The sequence below is a fragment of the Solanum stenotomum genome, chromosome 3 (genome assembly GCF_019186545.1).
Source record: "Solanum stenotomum isolate F172 chromosome 3, ASM1918654v1, whole genome shotgun sequence".
Lineage (NCBI taxonomy): Eukaryota > Viridiplantae > Streptophyta > Magnoliopsida > Solanales > Solanaceae > Solanum > Solanum stenotomum.
In genome coordinates, this window is record NC_064284.1 from 33,346,021 (window position 1) to 33,367,576 (window position 21,556).

At 32.0% G+C, this 21,556-nt stretch overlaps 1 protein-coding gene across 1 annotated transcript; it reads right to left on the reverse strand.

Moving 5' to 3' along the window:
* Positions 1-13,761: 13,761 nt before the first annotated feature.
* On the reverse strand, positions 13,762-16,314 carry LOC125860199 (uncharacterized). Its single transcript, XM_049540110.1, has 3 exons — positions 16,029-16,314; positions 15,283-15,606; positions 13,762-14,485 (listed from the first exon to the last, which is right to left on the reverse strand). Exons 1-3 carry the CDS (start codon positions 16,233-16,235, stop codon positions 13,958-13,960), a joined length of 1,059 nt encoding a protein of 352 aa, XP_049396067.1. The 5' UTR covers positions 16,236-16,314; the 3' UTR covers positions 13,762-13,957.
* Positions 16,315-21,556: the final 5,242 nt, after the last annotated feature.

Sequence of the window (21,556 nt, forward strand, 5' to 3'; positions counted from 1 at the left end):
CCGACGTTGGTGACCCTATTCAACTGTCGGTAGTCTATACACATCCTCTTATGCTAGTGATGGTATTACCAACGTTGTTACTCTAGCTAGGACCATAGAGTTGTAACAACCAAAAAATTTGTAGGTTGAACTAGAGCCTAAACGTATTGTCAATAAGGTATAAAATGAATTCCCCTAAACTAGTAGACCATCTAGGTGTCCTATGGTGATCTATGAGTTAAGGCCTAAGAGAGGAGTGCCAAGCAAAAAGGAGCAAGCCAAGGCCAAAGGTCAAGACTGTCCCAAACTTGGAGCTACTGTCTCAAGCTCCACGGCCATCACCACGGGCAAAGTGGGAAGCTTCGTGAAGTTTCATTGGCCAAGGGAGAGGGACCTCTAAGTGTCTTGACACTACCTCATCCTTCACGAGAGGGACCACGAGTCGTGGTCCACTTAACGAGTCATGGTCTACTTCACGACTCGTGAAGGTGGGCGTGGAGATCCCTTAGCTTTTGGGAGTTTGGGGTTGTTAGGGTAGCTACTGCCCAAGGCACCACAGACATCACTACGGGTCGTAGTGCACTTGACGAGGGAGAGGGGTGGCTCGTGAAGGTCACTTGGCACCAAGGCTTGAAGGCCTTACCTCCACAAGGCCAAGTCATGACCAAGGCCATCACCACGGATCGTGGGAGGCTCCATGATCTTGCCTTGGCCAAGTGTTGGCTTATGAATGAAAGGGGAGCTACTGCCTCAAACACCACGAGCAACACCACGGCTCGTGGTGCACTTTCATGACCCAAGAATGGTGGTCGTGGTCCCTGACAGGGACCATTTAAATGAGGAGTTTTGGGACTTTTCCTTTTAAGTCCCAATTTAAGTAGGGGTGTTTTGGGTATTTTTAGAGGTCATTTATATATTGGTTTTAAGCCTAAATTCATGAGTTTTGTCCATTATACAAAAACACCCAATTGAAATCAAACTATCCCACTTCTCTCTAAACTCTCTCTTTAAAAACTTTAGAAGAAGAAGAATGCATTGGAGTTAGGGTTTCTCCATTAATTCTAAAGGAATCAACTAAGGTATGGTTTCTCTTCACTCTTGGGATCTTTTCCCCAAGAGGCCCTCTCAAAATTGGATTTCAAAGTTCCCCAAATTCTAGGTTTTCTCTCAATTTTGTGGATCACTTTCCAAATGTGTTTTCATTGAAATAGAATGATTAATTATGGTTGTATATGATGATTTGTGGATGAATTAATGTCATGTTGATGGTTTTGAACAAATTCCCATAAGACCCATGATTTCCCTTTTTTTCTCATTTTAAACCCTAGTATGACTTTAATGGTGAATGAAGGATGAGAATCTAATATGTAATTGTGGAATTCATTATGGTATTATGATGTTGCTCTATATGATGAATGATTATCATTGAATTAGGGTTGAATCTTGATGTGATCCTTGAAGACTATGAATGAAGATTGTCAAAGTGATGAATGTTCATCTATTGAATTGTTGATCCACTTATGGTGGAGGTGCTACTTGATTATGAATTGTAGTGATTGAGTTATGTTTTTTCTTCCCTACAACCCCAAGTGTTGACAAGTATGCTATGATGTGAACATGAGTGTTAAGCTATGATTATGGTAGTGTTGGTATGATGAATAGAATGTAAATCTCATGAACACTAAATGACTTCTATGAATGCACATTGTTATATGTTGATAATTCTATGATGAAAGGTTATTCTTATCTTAGAACTTGTGAGCTATATGATGAACGATGGTTTGAATCCCTAATGCACTCCTTATTGAAATAATGTGTAAGTAAAGGCTTAATACTACTTCAAAAGGGAATTATGCTTAGCACCGAGTGAACATGAATATGAGATGGAAGCTTTTACGTTTAGCAAGTCGAGCTTCCCATATGGGTTCCTTCTACGTTTAGCAAGTCCGGGTTCCCAATATATATGTTGTCTCATGAGATGGAAACTTTTTACGTTTAGCAAGTCTGGGTTTCTAATAGTAATCTCCTTGTTTCTTAACTATGTTTGCCCACATAGGTATTAGCTAGTGGATCCACCTAGACGTTATTATGTTAGTTCTACATTGGCAAGTGGAATACTCTCTTTTCGATGTGGGAGTAGAACACCGGATTCCATGAAGCTCACATGGTCTATGTCGGTTATTGCTAATATCCCTATGTTTCAAGAAGATGATCTAATGTATGAATATGACTTATGTAAATGACTTATGAACTCTAACTAGGACTACTTGAGGGATACTACTTAGTATAGGTGAGGGTATGGGACTTTACCTATGCATTGCACAAGTGGGTTCTGTGAGGAGTTCTTGTGTGAGTCCTTTATATATGGTAAGGTATGAATTATGTTAAGGTTGATTTCACCTATTATGATGTTGATTATGTATGTGACTACACATGTGTCTTCTTGATGGCGTTACTTAATATATATGGGGGTATGGGACTTCATATGTACACTGCACAAGTAAACTTGAAATGAGGGTCATGGGTGGTGTCTTATGATGGTATAATGTAAATGGAACTCAAATATGTAAGGTATGGGTTATGGCTTCTTGTTATGATCATGAATGTCTCTTCATCTTGTAATGTGGATTGGCTAAATGTTCCTTGAATATGTATTATGGCTTTTAACTTAAAATAGCATGTTTTCATATAAAGGTCCCTTTTATGCATGTTTTAATTGCATGGCTTCCATACTTAGTACAATTGATTGTGCTAACCCATATTTGTTCCTTTTTCTACTAAGTGTATGTCCGGGAAGTGATTGTGCTACTAAGAGACTCAAGCTTGTACTTAGACTTTCTCCAAGACTTTTTGGTATGTCCTCAATTCCAGGGACACACATTATGACACTTATGTTCCTTATATTGTAATAGACTATTAAACTTCTTATTTACTTGTCATTTTGAGACAATTCTATTGTAAAGGGCTATGATCCCAATTTGAGATTCTTATGTGTACTTAGATGGTTCCATTGAGATGATGAAGTCTAGACATTCTACTCTCTATTTTCTATTATGAGACACTTTGACATTTATGTTGAAAAGTTTTTATATTTCCGCATTATTCAATGTCTATATCCAATGACGAATATGCTAAGGGCTTGTATAAGATCCCTTCGGGGTCAAGTACGCCGTGTTACGCCTAGGGATGCTCTCGGGGAGTGACAAGACTGAAGGAGGAAAGATACCAATTTGTATCANAAAGTTTTTATATTTCCGCATTATTCAATGTCTATATCCAATGACGAATATGCTAAGGGCTTGTATAAGATCCCTTCGGGGTCAAGTACGCCGTGTTACGCCTAGCGATGCTCTCGGGGAGTGACAAGACTGAAGGAGGAAAGATACCAATTTATATCACCCTGATACCAATTGGATTCAAGTCATAGCACGAAGGAGTAGAAAGAAGTGTGTTTTTCCTAAAGTCTAATAGCCTCTCGAAGAAAAGTACGGACGTCATCGTACCGTTCCGCAAAACTCTATTAGACTCGTTTTGGTACAATGAGATCAACGAACCTAGGGCTCTGATACCAACTTTATCACGACCCAGACCGTCGTGATTGGCACCCACACTAACCCTCCGATGGGAGAACCATTACTACAACCCAAACAAACAATTTTTTGAAAACTAAGGCATTTAAAAATATGAAAGCAGGTTTAAATGACAATAAAAATTGAGTCCCCATAAACTCCAAAGGTTTAAATAAACTAGTCAAACTAATGCGGAAGAACAACCTCTAGAACCTGAAAGTCATTATACCAAAACTCTACTAACGACAACTCTAAGAACAAGGGGTACAACCCCGAAACTAAACAAACACCTTAAACAAATAGTCTGAATCCGAAAAGAGTGGACTTAAACAAGGAAGATCCATGGCAGCCCGAAAGAAATGGCTCACCCTTGAATCTGATCACACTCAATAGTCACCTAAAGTCTATCAATAGACGCCTAAAGATACCCTGTACTCAACAAAGAATAAGCAAGTGTAGTATCAGTACACAACTACAGTGTATTTGTAGGATCACGCGGCTATCCCAATAAGTGAAACACATGCAAGTAACCACAACATTATAAAACAGGCATATACCAAACATATACAATATTAGTCAACATTTCAGGATCAATGTAACATCCCACATTCTCAATAATACACATTATTTATCAATTTAGAACAACATACAATCTTCCAATATCAATCATCATTAGATATAAACGTAATCGTCACAAGTAGATACACAATACAATTCAATGGTGCTCTCATGGAACCCAATTCAATGGTCATCTCATGGCAACCGATCTCATATTTATATCAGAATGTGGCAACCGATCCCATATTTATGCCGAAACATGGTAACCGATACAATGTTTATGCCGGAACGTGGCAACCGATCCCATATTTATGCCGGAACGTGGCAACCGATCCAATGTTTATGCCGGAACGTGGCAACCGATCCAATCAACAAATCACAATCACAATGTATATTCTCACAATCATACAAGAAGAGGTGATTCATGGCATACAATTATTCAATTATCCTCATTACGATTAAGGTGATCAATAATGCAATATTCGCATACATACATGCATTATAATGAGCAATTACAAACATATATCACACCAACATGAAATCACAACCATCACCTACCTCGAAACAAGCTTAAAACCCTAAGAAACTTGATCCTTCCCTTTTCGGATTCGTTCCGTTTGTTCTTGGTCTACAAATAATCAATATAATACGAGAATCAATAAACAATCACTAATTACCCGAATTGCTAACAATTCTATGAACCCTAGATCATACTCATGATCCCAAGTATCCAAAATAAGGTTGTTTCCACCATAAAATCTAGATCAAAACCCTCCCCCATTAATAATTACTCATTTTATTACGTTCTACGGATTGAAAAATGGATTCGAGGAGTGAAAACCTTACCTTTAGCATCAAGAATGATGAAAAACGGTCAACAAGTCGTATGGGGTCGTCTCCTAGCTCTCAAAGTCGAAAAGTGCAGAATAAAGATGTTTTGGGGTTTATTTACGACTTAAGTCGCGTCGAACCCGCCACAGCGGCACCTATCCCCCCACAGCGGTCCCGCCACAACAGCCAAAACCCCCGCCAAAGCAGCTTGCACGAAACAGTGAGCTATTTTAAGAAATTCAAAAACCTTTTTTCACAACACACCTTTAACCCACGACACTCAGAAATACCTGTTCACACCAAAGTCAATTTCGGGAGTTCTACTCACCCAAATTCAATTCCGTAAAGTCGTACGGATTATTTAACGCGTTAGCTATCTACTCATGTAATCGATATCACATTTAAATCAACCAATTGCTACTAGATTTACCTACACCTTAATGACTCCGATTTTGTCCAAATCTGGACTAGGTTAGGAAATTTCAAGTTACTACCAAAAAGTTTTTTGACCCCAATATTTCCCCATTGGCTTTTTCGTAACGACGGAATCAGGTCGTTACATTCTTATTCTATAAAAATAAGATACGTGAAACTGTCCACTTTCATGTGACTTATTAAGATCTACAATTGAGATTCATAGTGTAGTTTCTCATGTTAATTCAACTAAGCATTACTACGTAAGTTCATATAATTGCAATAGTTTCCTGCAAAATCAATTAGAAATTGTTTCACGTTGTCCAAAGGTACTTAAGCAACAACTTATTCAAGGTATTTTTAGCTTGTACGTTTTTTATTTAATATCTCATTACATTACCATTTAATATGATTCATATTATTTGTACTACTTTTATGAGATACACGTGCAACACACGTGTCCAGATACTAGTATCGATGCACATGAATACCAAATCATGAAGTATGTTATTTTTCTCTTATAGATAATGTCAATAAAATTAAACCATGAATTTTAGTATAATAATAAAGTATAAGTTCTTATGAATAATGGATGTGGAAACTTTCTTATGATTACTAATTGTGTGCATATAAAAGCATATCTATCTATCTATCTATATGTATGTCTGTCTGTCTAACTATTTGTCTATCTGTCTAACTATATGTCTATATGCTTATCTATCTGTCAGTCTATCTGTTTGTCAGTCTGTCTCTCGTTTGTTTGTCTCTGTGTCTATCCGTCTGTCTGTCTATCTGTCGACCTGTCTATATGTTTGTATGTCTATCTGTCTCTCTGTCTTTCTCTATGTCTATCTGTTTGTCTATATGTCTCTCTGTCTATCCTTCTATTTATCTATATGTCTGTCTGTCTATCTATTTATTTGTATAATTATTTTTCTATCTATTTGTCTATCTATCTGTCTATTTGTCTGTCGATCTTTGTGTCTATCTGTCTATATCTCTATTTGTTTATTTGTCTGTTTGTCTATCTGTCTGTCTATCAATCTATTAATCTATTTATCTTTCTATATATATATATATATATATATATATATATATATCTTCTATTTTTATCTCTCTATATCTATCTATTTATATTTATCTATCTATCTATATTATCTTAAAAGCATGAACTCCTAACTTGAATGTTAAATTACTATAATATCCCTAACTTAGGTTGTGACTTTTTCGATGAGCTGTGACTTTTTCGAAGGCTGTGATTTTTCGATGAGCTGTGACTTTTTCAATAAGTTGTTACTTTTTCAAAGAGTCGTGACTTTTTCAATAGGTTGTGACTTTTTCAAAGGGTTGTGACTTCTCGAAAAAGTCATGACTTTTCAGAAAAGACACAAAAACATTTGTTCATACTACCCTTTGTTGACTATGAATAGAGGGGCTTCCTCTCATTTTTCAACCACAATGTTTTTAATCTTCGACTCTTTTTCTTGCATTTTAAAAAATTTTGTGTGATTTATTGTCATTGAGTGAGTTCGAAGTTTAGCGGAATATAAGGTACCATTTTTCTGATGAAGTAAGTCGTTCAATCCTAAGAGGGTATATTCCATAACCTCGAATACTTGAGGAAAATAATTTTGATGATATAATAATTATTTTTTTGCTTAATATATACATTAGTATGTAATGTTCCAATATATGAAGTTAACATGATGTAGTCTAAATTCATTTGTTTTTGTCAACAATTTCTCTTGAGATGTAGATATATGCTTCTGAATATCTTTTCCAAAATATAGACAATTGTCACGATTTATTTTTGATGCTCAAGACAAAAGAATGACTTTATTTATCAATGTTATTTATGTGATTTAAACTCTCATTAAGTTTGCTTCAAAATAGTTATTACAATATAAACAATGCCCTTTTGTTTTACTTATTTACTATTTCTTAATATTTCAGTATTTTAGATGAAGAAAATTTTATATGACTTGTAATAAGTTCAGTTGAAGTTTGTATTAGTTTAATTTTTATTATTTATTTAATAGTTAATTTTATGAGATAAATATTTTCATCAATGCATATATATATATATATATATATATATATATATATATTTGGGAAGGTATTTGTATTTAAATTAAAGTATTATACATGTCACAAATGTATTATCAAGTTAACAAGATCTTCTAACTTCAAAATATATAATTTTAAAATGTTTCGAGTAAAAAAAAACTCACAACAAATGTGAAAATATGTGAATATATAAAATGTAGTTGTTCTCTTCACATGTTCATATGACATCTAAACAATTTAACGTGGAATACACATTCAAAGCACATCTGGTTAGATGACAAGAAAAATACAAAGCAAATATTGTATATAAGGTAATATTAGGAGATAAGATTAATTACATAATTGAACCTCATCAAATTGAAATAAATATATACATTATTACATTTAACTAATAAAATTTTCCATTGACCATCTTCATAGGTTTGCGTGAATAAAAGATATATATGACGATCCACGTTGAACATTCACAAAAGAATCTGCAATGTTATTTTTTGTTAAGTTTATTATTCAAATCTTCGCTTGAATAAGCAATACTATTTACTATAACACATATTTTTGGAATTGGTAATCACGTGCTACGCATGTGTCAAAAAACTTGTCACCTTAAAAGTATGAACTCCTAACTTGAATGTTAAATTACTATAATATCCCTAACTTAGGTTGTGACTTTTTCGATGAATTGAGACTTTTCCGATAAGTTGTGACTTTTTTCAAAGGGTTGTGATTTTTCGATGAGTTGTGACTTTTCCAAAGAGTTGTGACTGTTTCAATTAGTTGTGACTTTTCCAAAGTGTTGTGACTTCTCGGAAAGGTCACTTTTCGATGAGTTATGACTTTTTCTGATAAGTTGTGACTTTTTTCAAAGGGTTGTGATATTTTGGTGAGTTGTGACTTTTTCAATATGTTGTGACTTTTCCAAAGGATTGTGACTTCTCGGAAAGTTCATGACATTTCAAATAAGACACAAAAACATTTGTTCATACTACCCATTGTTGACTATAAATAGAGGAGGGTTCTCTCATTTTTCAACCACAATTTTTTTAATCTCCTACTCTTCTTCTTGCATTTTAAAATTTTTTGTGTGATTTATTGTTGTTGAGTGTTCGAAGTTTAGTGGAATATGAGGTACCACTATTCTGATGAAGTAAATCGTTCAATCCTAAGAGGGTATATTCCATAACCTCAAGTACTTGAGAAAAATAATTTTGGTGATATATAATTATTTTTTTTCTTAATATATACATTAGCATGTAATGTTCCAATATATGAAGTTAACATGATGTGGTCTAAATTCATTTGTTTTTGTTAACAATTTCTCTTGTGATGTAAATATATGTTTCTGAACATCTTTTTTCAAAATTATTAAACTTCTCAAGAGTGAAAATATGTGAATATATATGAATCATTTAAAAATTTATCAATTACAAAATAAATTTTATATTCAGTAATATGAAATAAACATTTTCATTTTGTCCCTACACTAAATTAAAATCTAATAACTATATGAAAAAATAGTAACATTAATTAAAAGTCATATTTATTTATGTAAGTATAAAATTTATTAGAAATACATCTATTGCACATTAATCCTTTAGTTATAACATTATAAATTCTCTTAGTTATTACTAATTATTGCAAACGTTATTCACACTCTTTAACATTCTTTAGTTATAATATTATGAATTCTCATAGTTATTACATTAATTATTTCTATCTTTCATCTTTTCTTGTATTAACTTTTGACCAATAAATTTTCATATTATTACACCGCCCCTATATATGTGATAACGCGATGTTGTTATTTTTCCCTAGATAAATCGTGCTTGATTGAATAAATTGAAAATCGTTTACAAGTATATGAACTACATCTTTGTTGGGTGTAAGATAAACAGGTGATTATAAACTCATTGATAATAATCTCATGCAATAACCTAAACATATCAATATTCTATTACACTTAATTTCCGTATGACTATATTTTTGAATAACAAACCATACGGGCACAAATTAAATATCAGTAATATAGGAGACTATTTGTGCAAACTTTTAAAAAATTACATTTAGAAAATCTAAATAAGAAATTTGGTCAAACTATAACTTAAACACTAAACTCAAATGATAAAATCACAATTCGCAAAACTTTCTTCCTCTCTCAATAAATATCTTTAGTTGAACAACAACGAAAACAAATTTTCTCTCTATGGATTCTCGAAAGTCTTTTACTGATGTTAACACCCCTCAAATTTCAATAAATCATGGAGAAAACTTTGGTATCTATGTCTTCATTGTTTGTTTTAATTTGTGAAAGATTTAGCTTGTATACATTATTTATATAAATTTTTAAAACTTTATTGCAAAAAAAGGAATTTTTCTCAGTTAACTATGGACAGTCAAATAATTATCTTCGATTTATGTATACAGTCAATCAGAGCCAACAACAAAAATGTCATCTATTATGTTATAACTTATAAAATAAAAATTATTATACAAAGATTAGTTCTAAAAAAGAAAATGTAGTTGTTCTCTTCACATGCTCATATGACATCTACACAGTTTAACGTGGAGTACACGTGCAAAGCACATCTAGTTAGATGATAAGAAAAATACACGACAAATATCGTCTATAAGGTAATATTACTGAAATACGACTAATTACATGATTGAACTTCATCAAATTGAAATAAATATATGCATTATTGCATTTAACTAATAAAAATTTTCATTGACCATCTTCATAGATTCGCGTGAATAAGAGATATATATGACGATTCACATTGAACATTCACAAAAGAATCTACAATATTATTTTGTGCAAAACTTATTATTCAAATCTTCAGTTAAATAAGCAATACTATTTACTATAACATATATTTTTTGAATTGGTAATCACGTGCAATGCACATGTCGAAAAACTAGTATTACCTTAAAAGCATGAAATTCCTAGCTTGAATGTTAAATTATAATAGTACCCCATTAGCATATCTTTTATATTTTATATTATATTATATTTATTTAAGTATTTATATTTATATTATAAAAATATTAAAAGCATACACCTTTTCACATTGAAGGGTTAAGACTTTTTCAAAGATTTGTGACTTTTTCAAAAGGTTGTGACTTTTTCGATGAGTTGTGATCTTTTCAAAGGGTTGTGACTAATCCAAAGGGTTGTAACTTTTCTGAAGAGTTGTGCCTTTTCTGAAGAATTTTGTCTTTTCTGAAAAGGTACAATAAACACATGTTCATACTACCTTTTCTGATAAGGCACAATAAGCACATGTCTTTTCTGAAGAATTGTTTCTCCTTTGTGACTTTTCTAAAGAGTTGTGACTTCTTGAATGAGTTGTGACATTTCTGAAGAATTGTGACTTTTCTGAAGAGTTGTGCCTTTTCTGAAGAATTGTGTCTTTTCTGATAAGGTACAATAAACACTTGTTCATACTACCTTTTCTAATAAGGCACAATAAGCATATGTCTTTTCTGAAGAATTGTTTCTCCTCCTCCTCCTAAAACACCTAATTTAGTACATATTTTATATTTATTTATATTATAATATAAAATATACTAAAAGGACATTGTTTCACCACGAAGGATTGTGACTTTCCAAAGGGTTGTGAACAAATTTTCTAAGTTTTCTATTATTCTTCTTAACACCCAATTTAATACATATTTTATATTTTATACTATATTTTTTTTAAGAAACTTTATGGATCATGATCTAATTTATTGATTATCTCAAAGAAGCTGGACAAGTACTAATACCAAAAGCCTTAGCCCGAATCCTACAAAATATTTCATACTATATATATTTATATTATAAAGTATATTAAAGGCACGCACCTTTTCGCATCGAAGGATTGTGACTTTTTCGATGGATTGTGACTTTTTCAAAGAGTTGTAACTTTTTTGGAGGATTGTGACTTTTTCATATCGGCCAAACTTTACAATATTTTAGAGATATGATTAATACAACAATATTTTAACTCCTAAAAAAAATATATTAACAGGTACAAGTACCTTATCAAGTTGTAGCGTAATTTATTCTCTCTTTGTTGTCTCTTCCTCAATTCTGATTCCATGCATCAAGAATGCTTTAAAAGTTTTCATAATAAAAAAACACAAAAGTAATTCAATATAAATTCATAAAAGATAAAATTTTATAGATCATTGAATAAAACACAAATGTAAGTTGTCGGACAAACTGATGACAGAAGGGAAAATCACACAAAAAGTAGGTACGAACCAAAAAATGATCGTGGTTGTGATAAGTTGTTTAAGAATTGAGCAATTGAAATAGCTTTTCTTTTGACATGTTGAATGGAGGAAAAAATTACAAGGAAATTATAGTTTTTTTTTTGTGAAGATCCAAAGTAGACTTCCAAAGAATTGACGAGTTCCACAGAAATTAGGGATGAAATTTGTCACGAAGAAAAAGATACAAGAACATGTATGATTTGCCTAGTTTTTATAGTTAGTTCCTTAAGAGACCCAACTAAAAAGATACAACAGTATGAAGGGACACAAGAGTTGAAGAAGCGGGTTTAAAGGTAAAAATACAATAGGGGTAAAAACCTAAAAGTACGAAGGAAAACATAAAAATAAACTCCTAAATTCTAAGTATATATTTGATCAGATTGAGATAATTTGGAGGCTGGAAAGAAGGAAAAGGTTGTAATTTGACTTTTTGAACTCTAATTAAGGAAAGTGAAGACTTCTTTTACTCTTTATGAAATGTTAATGAAATGTTTGAGTGAGTAAAGGGGGTAATGGATTAATGGGGGTCCCCTATAAATGAGATGACGAACATTCATGCGGGTACAAGTGTCATGTTATGAATTATTTAGGGTTTGTGAGCATGATTTGAAGGATATGTGATTTATATTGATTCATATACATGTTACCTTCTGATAATACAAGTGGGGGAGATTCTAAAAGCTCCTTTATGAGAGATGCTAAAATAGGGAAGAACTAGAAAATAACTAAAGCTTCTTGGAATTTCTTGGTATCTTATTTTTTATTCTCTGCAAAGCTTCCTTTATAGGTTTAACAATTTAACCATACCTCAACATAAAACAACAGTACACTTGAGTACTAAAAAGGCTATCTCATAGCATGTGACTATGCTCTAACGTCTTGCTTGAAACTAATTGGAATAGATAGGTGCGCAACTCGAGATTGATTGTTGGATTTTTTAGTGTCATTATAATAGCTTCCAGCTATAAAACAACCTCTCTCGAGCGAGGATTTTCTTGGGTGTCCAGTTGTGAGTTTGTCTTTTGGGGGCCAAATACCTCTAATCTCTACCCAGGCAGATATTCAAGGCTTCCTATGACATAATGGGAGAGCCCTTTCCGTTCTCCTCAGATCCTGCAAACGTTCCTTTGTTCTTGGGCTTGCTACGTGTCATCATGTGATCTGCTCTTGTTAGTAGATCTGATTTTTTTCCCTACATTAATCAATTACACAAAAAATACATTTCAATCAAAATAGACTAGTCAAAGTTCCAACTTCTAACTAAGTGGAGTCATTTTTTTGTACTAATACTATTTTATATATCTGATTGTATTAAAATAATAATAATAATATATATATATAAATTGTATATGTAACTATATAATTCAGTATGATGTTAATATTTTATTTTATAAATATCAAATACCAAAATATTTTTAAATGCATACCAAATATCATAATGACGAATTGATGTATAAAAAATTTCAATTTCATATAGCATTTGGTATCTACCATGACATGCCCACCCCTACTCAAGACTGCATAATCATCTCTTTTGACAAAGTAGATACTTTATTTACATTCAATGAATGCTCCAATTCTAATTTAATTGGTGCATAATGCAATCAAATATTTAGCACTTAAGGGTCGTTTGGCTGAATGTATAAGAAGAGTGTTGAATGAGGTATATTAGTTATGTTGGTATTCATTGAGCTCACATTAATTATGCTAAGATAATTTCTCATGTGGTGTCTGATTTAATATATTAAAAATAACATGCATCACTTTTTTTTGAAAAAAGTTTTATACAAAAAATATCCTCCACAAAATAGTGGAAAGGATGTGGAAAAGATGTTGAAGAAAATTGTCTTTACCATGCTAATATGCATTAAAAACCCTTACATTGCTAATATCATGATTTCCCATGTATTAATTTATACATAGCATAATACCAAATAGAGTGTGCATTAGTTATACATAGAGTAAAAATATATCAAACTAGGTATTTATAATATAAAAAGCTAATGCATGAATTATTTTTTGTAATGCATCCTATCAAACAACCCCTTATTGTATATGTTATTGATAGAGGTTAAAAAAGTTGGAGAAATTGATACAACAAGTTCCTACATTGATACAGCAAAGTTCAACAATTACACCCAAAAACAAGATATTAATACATTTCCTATGATGATCTGTTAGCAGCATATAAAACAGAACAAAGAGGAAAAACAAAAACCACTCTTGAGATATTCAGTATCATCAAAAGTAACAATATATATATATATATGATGGCTTGATCATTTTTATCGATCGATTGGTGACCTCCAGTCAAGATTTTCCTCAGGATATCCCTTGATTAGTCCTTGAGGAGGAATGAAAGAGTCAATAGAGAGACCGGGGACGTTGAATGCAACATCATCGATGGTATATGTCTCTTCCATTCTGGTGATTGCAGGCCCAGACTTTAAGTTATCCCCAAATCTTGTGATAATCACACTTGAACAACCTGAATGTGCAATCATCACGCCTTCTACAGGCCGATAGTCCTCCACTTTTGTACCCATTGTTGTTTCCCAATACGTTGGAGGGGAACCGGGAGACTGTATTCTGGTCAAGTATGAGTCTTCTACATAAACTAGCAATCCACTTCTTTGGCTGAAGTAACCAAACACGACATGCTTGATCATCTCAGCTGTATTGTCACTCCTTTCAGTTAAGTCAGGATGATTGGCAGATAACTTTAGCACAAAGGAATCAATACCCAATATATTCTTTTCACCAATGTATTCGGCTGCAGAGAAAACTGCTGCTACAGCGAGTGGATCAAGCCCCTACAGACCAATTCTGTGTTAGGAATAAGAGAGGAAAGGAGTTTTTCCTTTAGCAGGACTAAGTTGTTAGTAGGCACAGAAACGTCTCGCCTTTAGATCAAACCCAAATCACATTTATTTGGGTCGAAGTTGATAGTATATTAATCTATGTTGCTCGGACTCTTCAAAAAATGTCTACGGGTGCATGTCAGATACTCCAAGAGTAGTGCATTTTGAAGAATCCGACACGGGTGCGGCAACAATTTTGAAGAGTCCGAGCAACATAAATACTAGAACTATGTATATTATGTCTTTAATCTATCTAATAAAGATTGGGTCCAAGTTTAATGAAAGAGGAAGATTCCCAAGTACACCAACAACTGTATTACTAAAATGCAAAATAGTCACTACCTAAGTTGCTCAGACTCTCCAAAAATGTTAGCACACCCGTGTCGGATCCTTCAAAAATACACTATTTTTGGAGGATCCAACACGCACCCATCGACATTTTTGGAGAGTCCGAAAAACACAGGTCACCACAAAACAAGCTTTTTGCCTAATTAGTACAAAAGGAAATTGGTTCTTTTCTGAAAAAAACATGTACTTTGCCTTTATAGTATTGTCATAAAGTTGTGAAATAAGTGGTCACATGTAACACCATCACCAAATGTGTAGTGAGGTAGGGAGTAACATGGGAAAGGTAATAGAAAAACAAGATCCATATTCCCATTTACCCTTCACCATAAAGCTAAAAACTTGCCTATTAAGTAACAGTTTAAAAAATTGAGTTAGGAATATGGGGTGATGATGTGACTTGCCTGAAGAGCTCGACGTAGAGGGCGTATAGCGCCTTTGGCAGCATGAGAACCTAGCCAAGGTGTGTGTCTCCAAGCAACATTACCATCACTACCAGCTACAACTTTGTGAGCAGCAACAACTAACTCAATTAACCACTTGTTAGGTACCATTTGCCACAAAACAAAGCATCCCTTTTGTGAAATAGTACTAGCAGGTGAACTAGCATCCACTATAGCCATTGATACTTTTCCACTTACATACATATTCTTTACTACCCCTTGTATCTTCCTACACCCACTTGCTGCTGTGAAGTGTTCAATTATGTATTCAGCTGATGACGATACCTATATTCATTTATTAATAACCAAATACGCATTCAATATTGTACAACAAATTTAATATACTTGTCTATACACAATGAATACATACTAAATTAAACATCTCAATCCCCAATCCAAAGGTAATTTTTGAACAATTCAAAGTATTATACTAGTTTCAAATTGATTTTCTTTTTGCATCGAGCCCCACAATGTGGACTTAACTATAAAAAAAAGTGCAAATTGTTGATAGTATACTACTGCCAACAAGGGTTATGGTGAAGTAATAAATACTCTTTCACCAGGTCTAGGTCTCGGGTACAAAATTGTCTTTGTTAGGCAGTATTTTAGCCCCAATATGGGTGCTAATTCAGATTTAGTCGGGTTCAAATGTGTGGATCCCCAAATATGAGCGAAAAAAAATGAAAGAAAAAGGAATGTTTACTTACTTGAGAAATGGGTATTTTAGGATTGGAAGAAACAGGGAAGAGAGGGCATCCAAGAACACTTAGTAGAATCCTGAGGTCAGATTTCTTAGTGATGAAGATCAAAGAGAAGTGAGTTTTAAGCCAATTTCTCCATGAGGAAGAAGAAGAAGAAGGATGAGTTTCTTCATCATTTGTTGGTACTTCTGATAATGGTGCTAGACGAATCATTTCTTCTTCTTCTTCAGTTGAACCAACAATACTCTGATATTTTTACATCACCATACATATAAGCACTTTGGATTTGTAGAAAGGATTTGTTGTTTTAAATACAAATACTATTCTAGTGTTTCTCTTTCTTCTTGCTTTTCTTCACGTGCACCCAACCTCGCGTCACACTTACTTGCCAATACCTTTTTACTCACATATACTTTCACGATATGTCACATAACATAATAAGTGGTTTTAAATTCTTGTACGAGCATGAGATTTTTAATAAAATGTTGAGAAAAGTGTTATAAAAACATTCTTAAACTTGACAAGAATTTAGGGATATATTTCACTCAAGTGGTGTATTTAAGCTTAATTAGTCAAGTAGATGGGTTTTTTAAGATTATCCATAGTTTAAGGACGAAACTAATAAATGCACTAAGTTTGAGGGTATTTTCAATACTTGTCTTTTTTTCTAAAAGAAAGAATTATTTAGTTGAGACTTGGAGTGTTGATACGGACGAAAATGTTTTTAATTCTATTTTGATTGGCTAAAATGTTTGAAAAATATTTTCTCTAGTTAAATAAGTTTTTTTTTAAATGAGAAAAGTAACTTTCCTAACGAACGTATGAAAAAACAAGTTGCATAAGTGGAATTCTCAGTTTATTGTCTGATCCCCACCTATTCAATCCCCCAACTGGCTCCACACCTTGACCATCACATCCCGTCTTCAATATATATATCTTTATATATATAGGCTCTTGAAATAATATTTTTCTACTTACCTACTAAACATGAAAAAAAATAAGTCCGATACCAACTTGTTTTCGAAGAAAATCATTTTCCATCGTGGGAAACACACCCTTTGAGGAAAGTGAGAAGGTTAGGTAAGAGTTTCTTAAGTAGAAAACCAACATTCTAACCGGTAGGAGAGGAGTTGTTTTAATTAAGAATAGTATACTAATTAAATGTTGTACATTATTTGTCATTGTTTTATGACACAATTAAGACCTTTTAATTCTTTAGCACTTCTAAAATATTGAAACACAACTAACTCTTAAGCTAAATTCACGGTTTGCCAAATATATATATATATATGAATGCCACGCTGTAATTTCCATTAAGTATTATGAACTAATGAAAAAAAAAACTCTAGTTCTAATTTTTCGAAATAGTTTTAAGGTGATTTAAATCTATTTTTTCTTTAAATGAGATCATGCACTACTTTGCACCTAAGGATGTGACCTAGTGGTCAATGAAATGGTTGAAAACCTCAAGATTTCTGATTTAAAACTCAGCAAAGATGAAAAACACTAGGTATTCTTATAATATGTCCTAACCTTGGTGGACATTTGTTATTGGTGGGAGGTGGCAGGTATCCGTGGAATTAATCGGAGTACGCAAAAGCTAGCCCGGACATTAGGATTATCAAAAAAAAATCCCGCACTACTTTGTAGCCAAGGATGTAACTTAGTAGTCAATAAAGTGGTTGAGACTCTGAGGTCTTATTTTCAAAACTCAGCGAAGATAGAATATAAAAAAAAAAAAAACACAAAGTGATTCTTCCTATAACCTTTGTGGATAAAGTTGTCTGTTATCTGTTATTGGTGAAAGGTGACAGTACCCGTGGAATTAAATGAAATATGCAAAAGCTAGCTCAGACACCAAGATCATAAAAAAAAAATCGGCATTACTTTGCACCCAATGATGTGGCCTAATGGTCTTAGGTTTCAGATTCAAAACTCAACAAAGATAAATAATAATAATAATAATAATAATAATAAAAATAAATAATAATAATAATGATAATAATAATAATAAAAGAAAACTAAATACTTCTTCACATCTGTCTTAGCCTTGACGGACAGAGTTATCACGTATCTGATGACAAATATCCCATAAAATTAATCCGAACACCATGGTCATAAATAAAAATCCTGCACTACTTTATTAAAGCGCCTTCACTTGGGGACCCACTACGGTATTGGGCGTCGCATGGAAATGAGAAAGGTACTTGTGCCTATTTATTCTTCACAAGATTCCATAACACAAAGTCAAGATCTATTCTACCTTAAATTTTTGAAAAATCCTATTTTGCTTAGTATTTTTTTTAAAAAAAAAAAAGCCTTAATACATAATTAGCTTCATAAATTAGTTAGAATATTTTAATTATATACTCAAATTAAGTCATTTTTCACTTGAGCAATCGAACCCTTGATAAAATGTTTAAATTAGACATTTTCGATTTATAATTCGGACAAACTTTTATGTGTGTATATATTCATTCATATATTAAATAGTTAAGTTGATCATAAAAATATGTCATCTCCTTAATTATACGCATCAACCTCAAGTAGAAAATATATAAAGCTTTACGACTTATTGAAGTATCAACTTGAAGTTAACAGAAATCAGACAATAACGCAAATGCAATATCATTAATTAGATTCGATCGTTTACTTTTTTTAAAAAAAAAAAAGTTGTATTATATTAATTTTTCTATTAATCTATTATTATTATGCATAATAAAAAAGTTCTTTGTTAGTCTACTATGATGAGTGTGACATCCCAAAGTAGAGCAAATATGCTTGCAATAATCACAACTTATCTTAATATATAATATTTTGTAGAGTGAGGGTGACACTCTCAAGCAAAAGCTAAGCCACCGTGTGGTTATACTCAATGATGTTTAATTGCATTATATACTTTACGATTTTCATTGTTTAGTTTACTTCAATTTTTAGTTCAAGCTTGAAATATTCATTTTTAGTTTTTTTTTATTTAGAAAAAAGGAAGAAAAGAAGTAAAATATTCATTTATTTTTTTTGACAAATTACCAAGTTGGACCACAGTGCTGGTTAGATGATTTGCAGAGCAAATGGTGGATATATTAGTAGGTAGTGGAGTTGAAAATAGTCAGGTACATAAATGATGCAAGATTTAGAATTTTTAATTACATACGATTTTTTTTGCTTTTAAGTATTGAAAATATCTTAAAGTCGACGTAAATTATTAGTTTCATCATTAAATTATTGACAATCTTAAAAACACATTTTATTTGACTAACTGAATTTAAATACACCTACAATCTTACAATATGAATTAAATACACCCCTAGATTATCGCAAGTTTAAGAGTATTTTCAACATTTTTCTCGATTTTTTATTAAGAGTTCTATGCTCTTACAAGAGTTTGAAACTACTTGTTATGTCATGTGGCAGATTGAGGGTTTATCTACGTTTAGTTTGTTAAGTAGAAAAATATTTTTAAGGCTATCAATAATTTAAAAATGACACTAATAATTTACCCCAAATTCAAGATGTTTTCAATACTTTTCATTTTTTTAAAAAAAAAATTATATACGATCATAGCTATTGGCTTTGGGTCAAAAGAATGCCTCCAACAGAAATTTTATAACTGAATCATATAATTCCAAAATGTTTGTACCAAACCACCAGAAATGCCATCATTACCCACACACATATTATATATATATATGTATATATATATATATATATTGAGATTTGAGGGACTGAAGATAGAGACCCTTTGCCTGCCTTTGCCTCCCTTAAAAGCTCCAATTTTGTATCTCTATTTCATTTACAATAATACTACTCACTCACGACTGTTTCACCTTTAATCAGTTGTCATCGATTCAAGCTTTAAATATATAGAAAATCTTGTTGAGAGTGTCATCTTCAAATGGGCTTTTTAGTGCGCAATTCAAATTTAATCGGACTTCAATACATGCTCCGAACATTGGGAAAATCAAAAATAAATAAAATAATACTCTCTTTGTCCCTAATTATTACTTGTCCACTTTTGAATTGGCACACCTATTAAGATAATAATTGACATAGTGAGTTTACCATTTTACCCTTATTAACTATGAAGTAGATGAATTAAAATCTTAATATTTTCAAAAAGTTCTATCTTTTTCAAAGTAATTAATTGAGGATATAATGGGTAAAAAAAAATTGTTTTTTCTTGATTTATCAAAATTGACAAGTAATAAGGACAACTAAAAAAGAAAAAATAGACAAGTTATTAGAGACAGATGAAGTAATAGTCATGTACTCTTAGCATGTCTTCGACGCGCCTTTCCTTTCATTTTCATGTGTGCAAACAACTCTAGAGGAAGGGAACAAACAATAATAAATATAAATATATATATATATATATATATATATATATATATATAATTCTAGTAATAAAGAATGAATTATTATGAATTAATCAGAAAATTGTCATACAAAAATTACTTTCTTATTAAGATTTAATGACATATTTCTATTCACATCACCCCGCCCCTCAAAAATTATATATAGATTTTTTGGTAAATTTAATTTAATATGGTCAATCAACCACTACATTACATTATGTAATGAAATCTTTCATGTCACCATAATCAAGTACAGTATTATCTCGTACAAAATTTTATATTCGAGATTAATTATTCCAAGTTATCAACCAAACTACCTCGAAGTGCATTGCAATCTAGCTATCGAGATTCAAGAGTATCTTGATTCAACTACTTGTTTGAACCTAGCTATATAAACATATTTTATATACTATTATTAATTTTAAGTAAGAAAAAACATAAAAATTTTGGGAATGGATCTCATCATATTACTTAAATATATATACTCTTATCATTTATTAATTTTTCGTATGTGGTTGAGTAATTTGGTAGTCTTGTTCTTCAAACATTTCTAACACATACACATGTGAAGTGTGAAAGGTTGACATAATTGATCATTTTAGAAAATCAATAAACTCTTACTTTCTACCGCACGTTTTTAAAGAGATGGTATTATTATTTTTCTTGTTAAAGGATTTTAAATTTATGACTAAGAGTATGACTCATGTTGGAGTGATAGAAGTGACACCAATTACATTCGCAGACAGCTCAAATATATTAGTGATCTAAATCCAAAACTGAACAAAGACCTTAAATTTTAGTTTTTTTTACTGAAGTTTATTATAGCAAATTCATTTAATTTTTCTTAAGACATAATGTTTTAGAATTGTCAAACTGCTATAAAAAAAATTTCCTCTTACATGAAAAGTTTATATTTTCTCTCAATAATACTCAATATTTGTCACGATCCAAACCGTCATGATTGGCACCCACACTAATTCTCCGGTGGAAGAACCACTACTACAATCCAAACCAAGCAACTAAACCAAAAACTTAAACATTTGAGTTACGGAAGCAAGTTAAATAGCTAAAGAATGAAGTTCCCATAAACTTCCAAAATATCTAACAATGCGGAAAATACACCTAGAACCTGAAAGTCAATGTACCAAAACATCTAAAGTTCAACAAGTCTAAACAAGA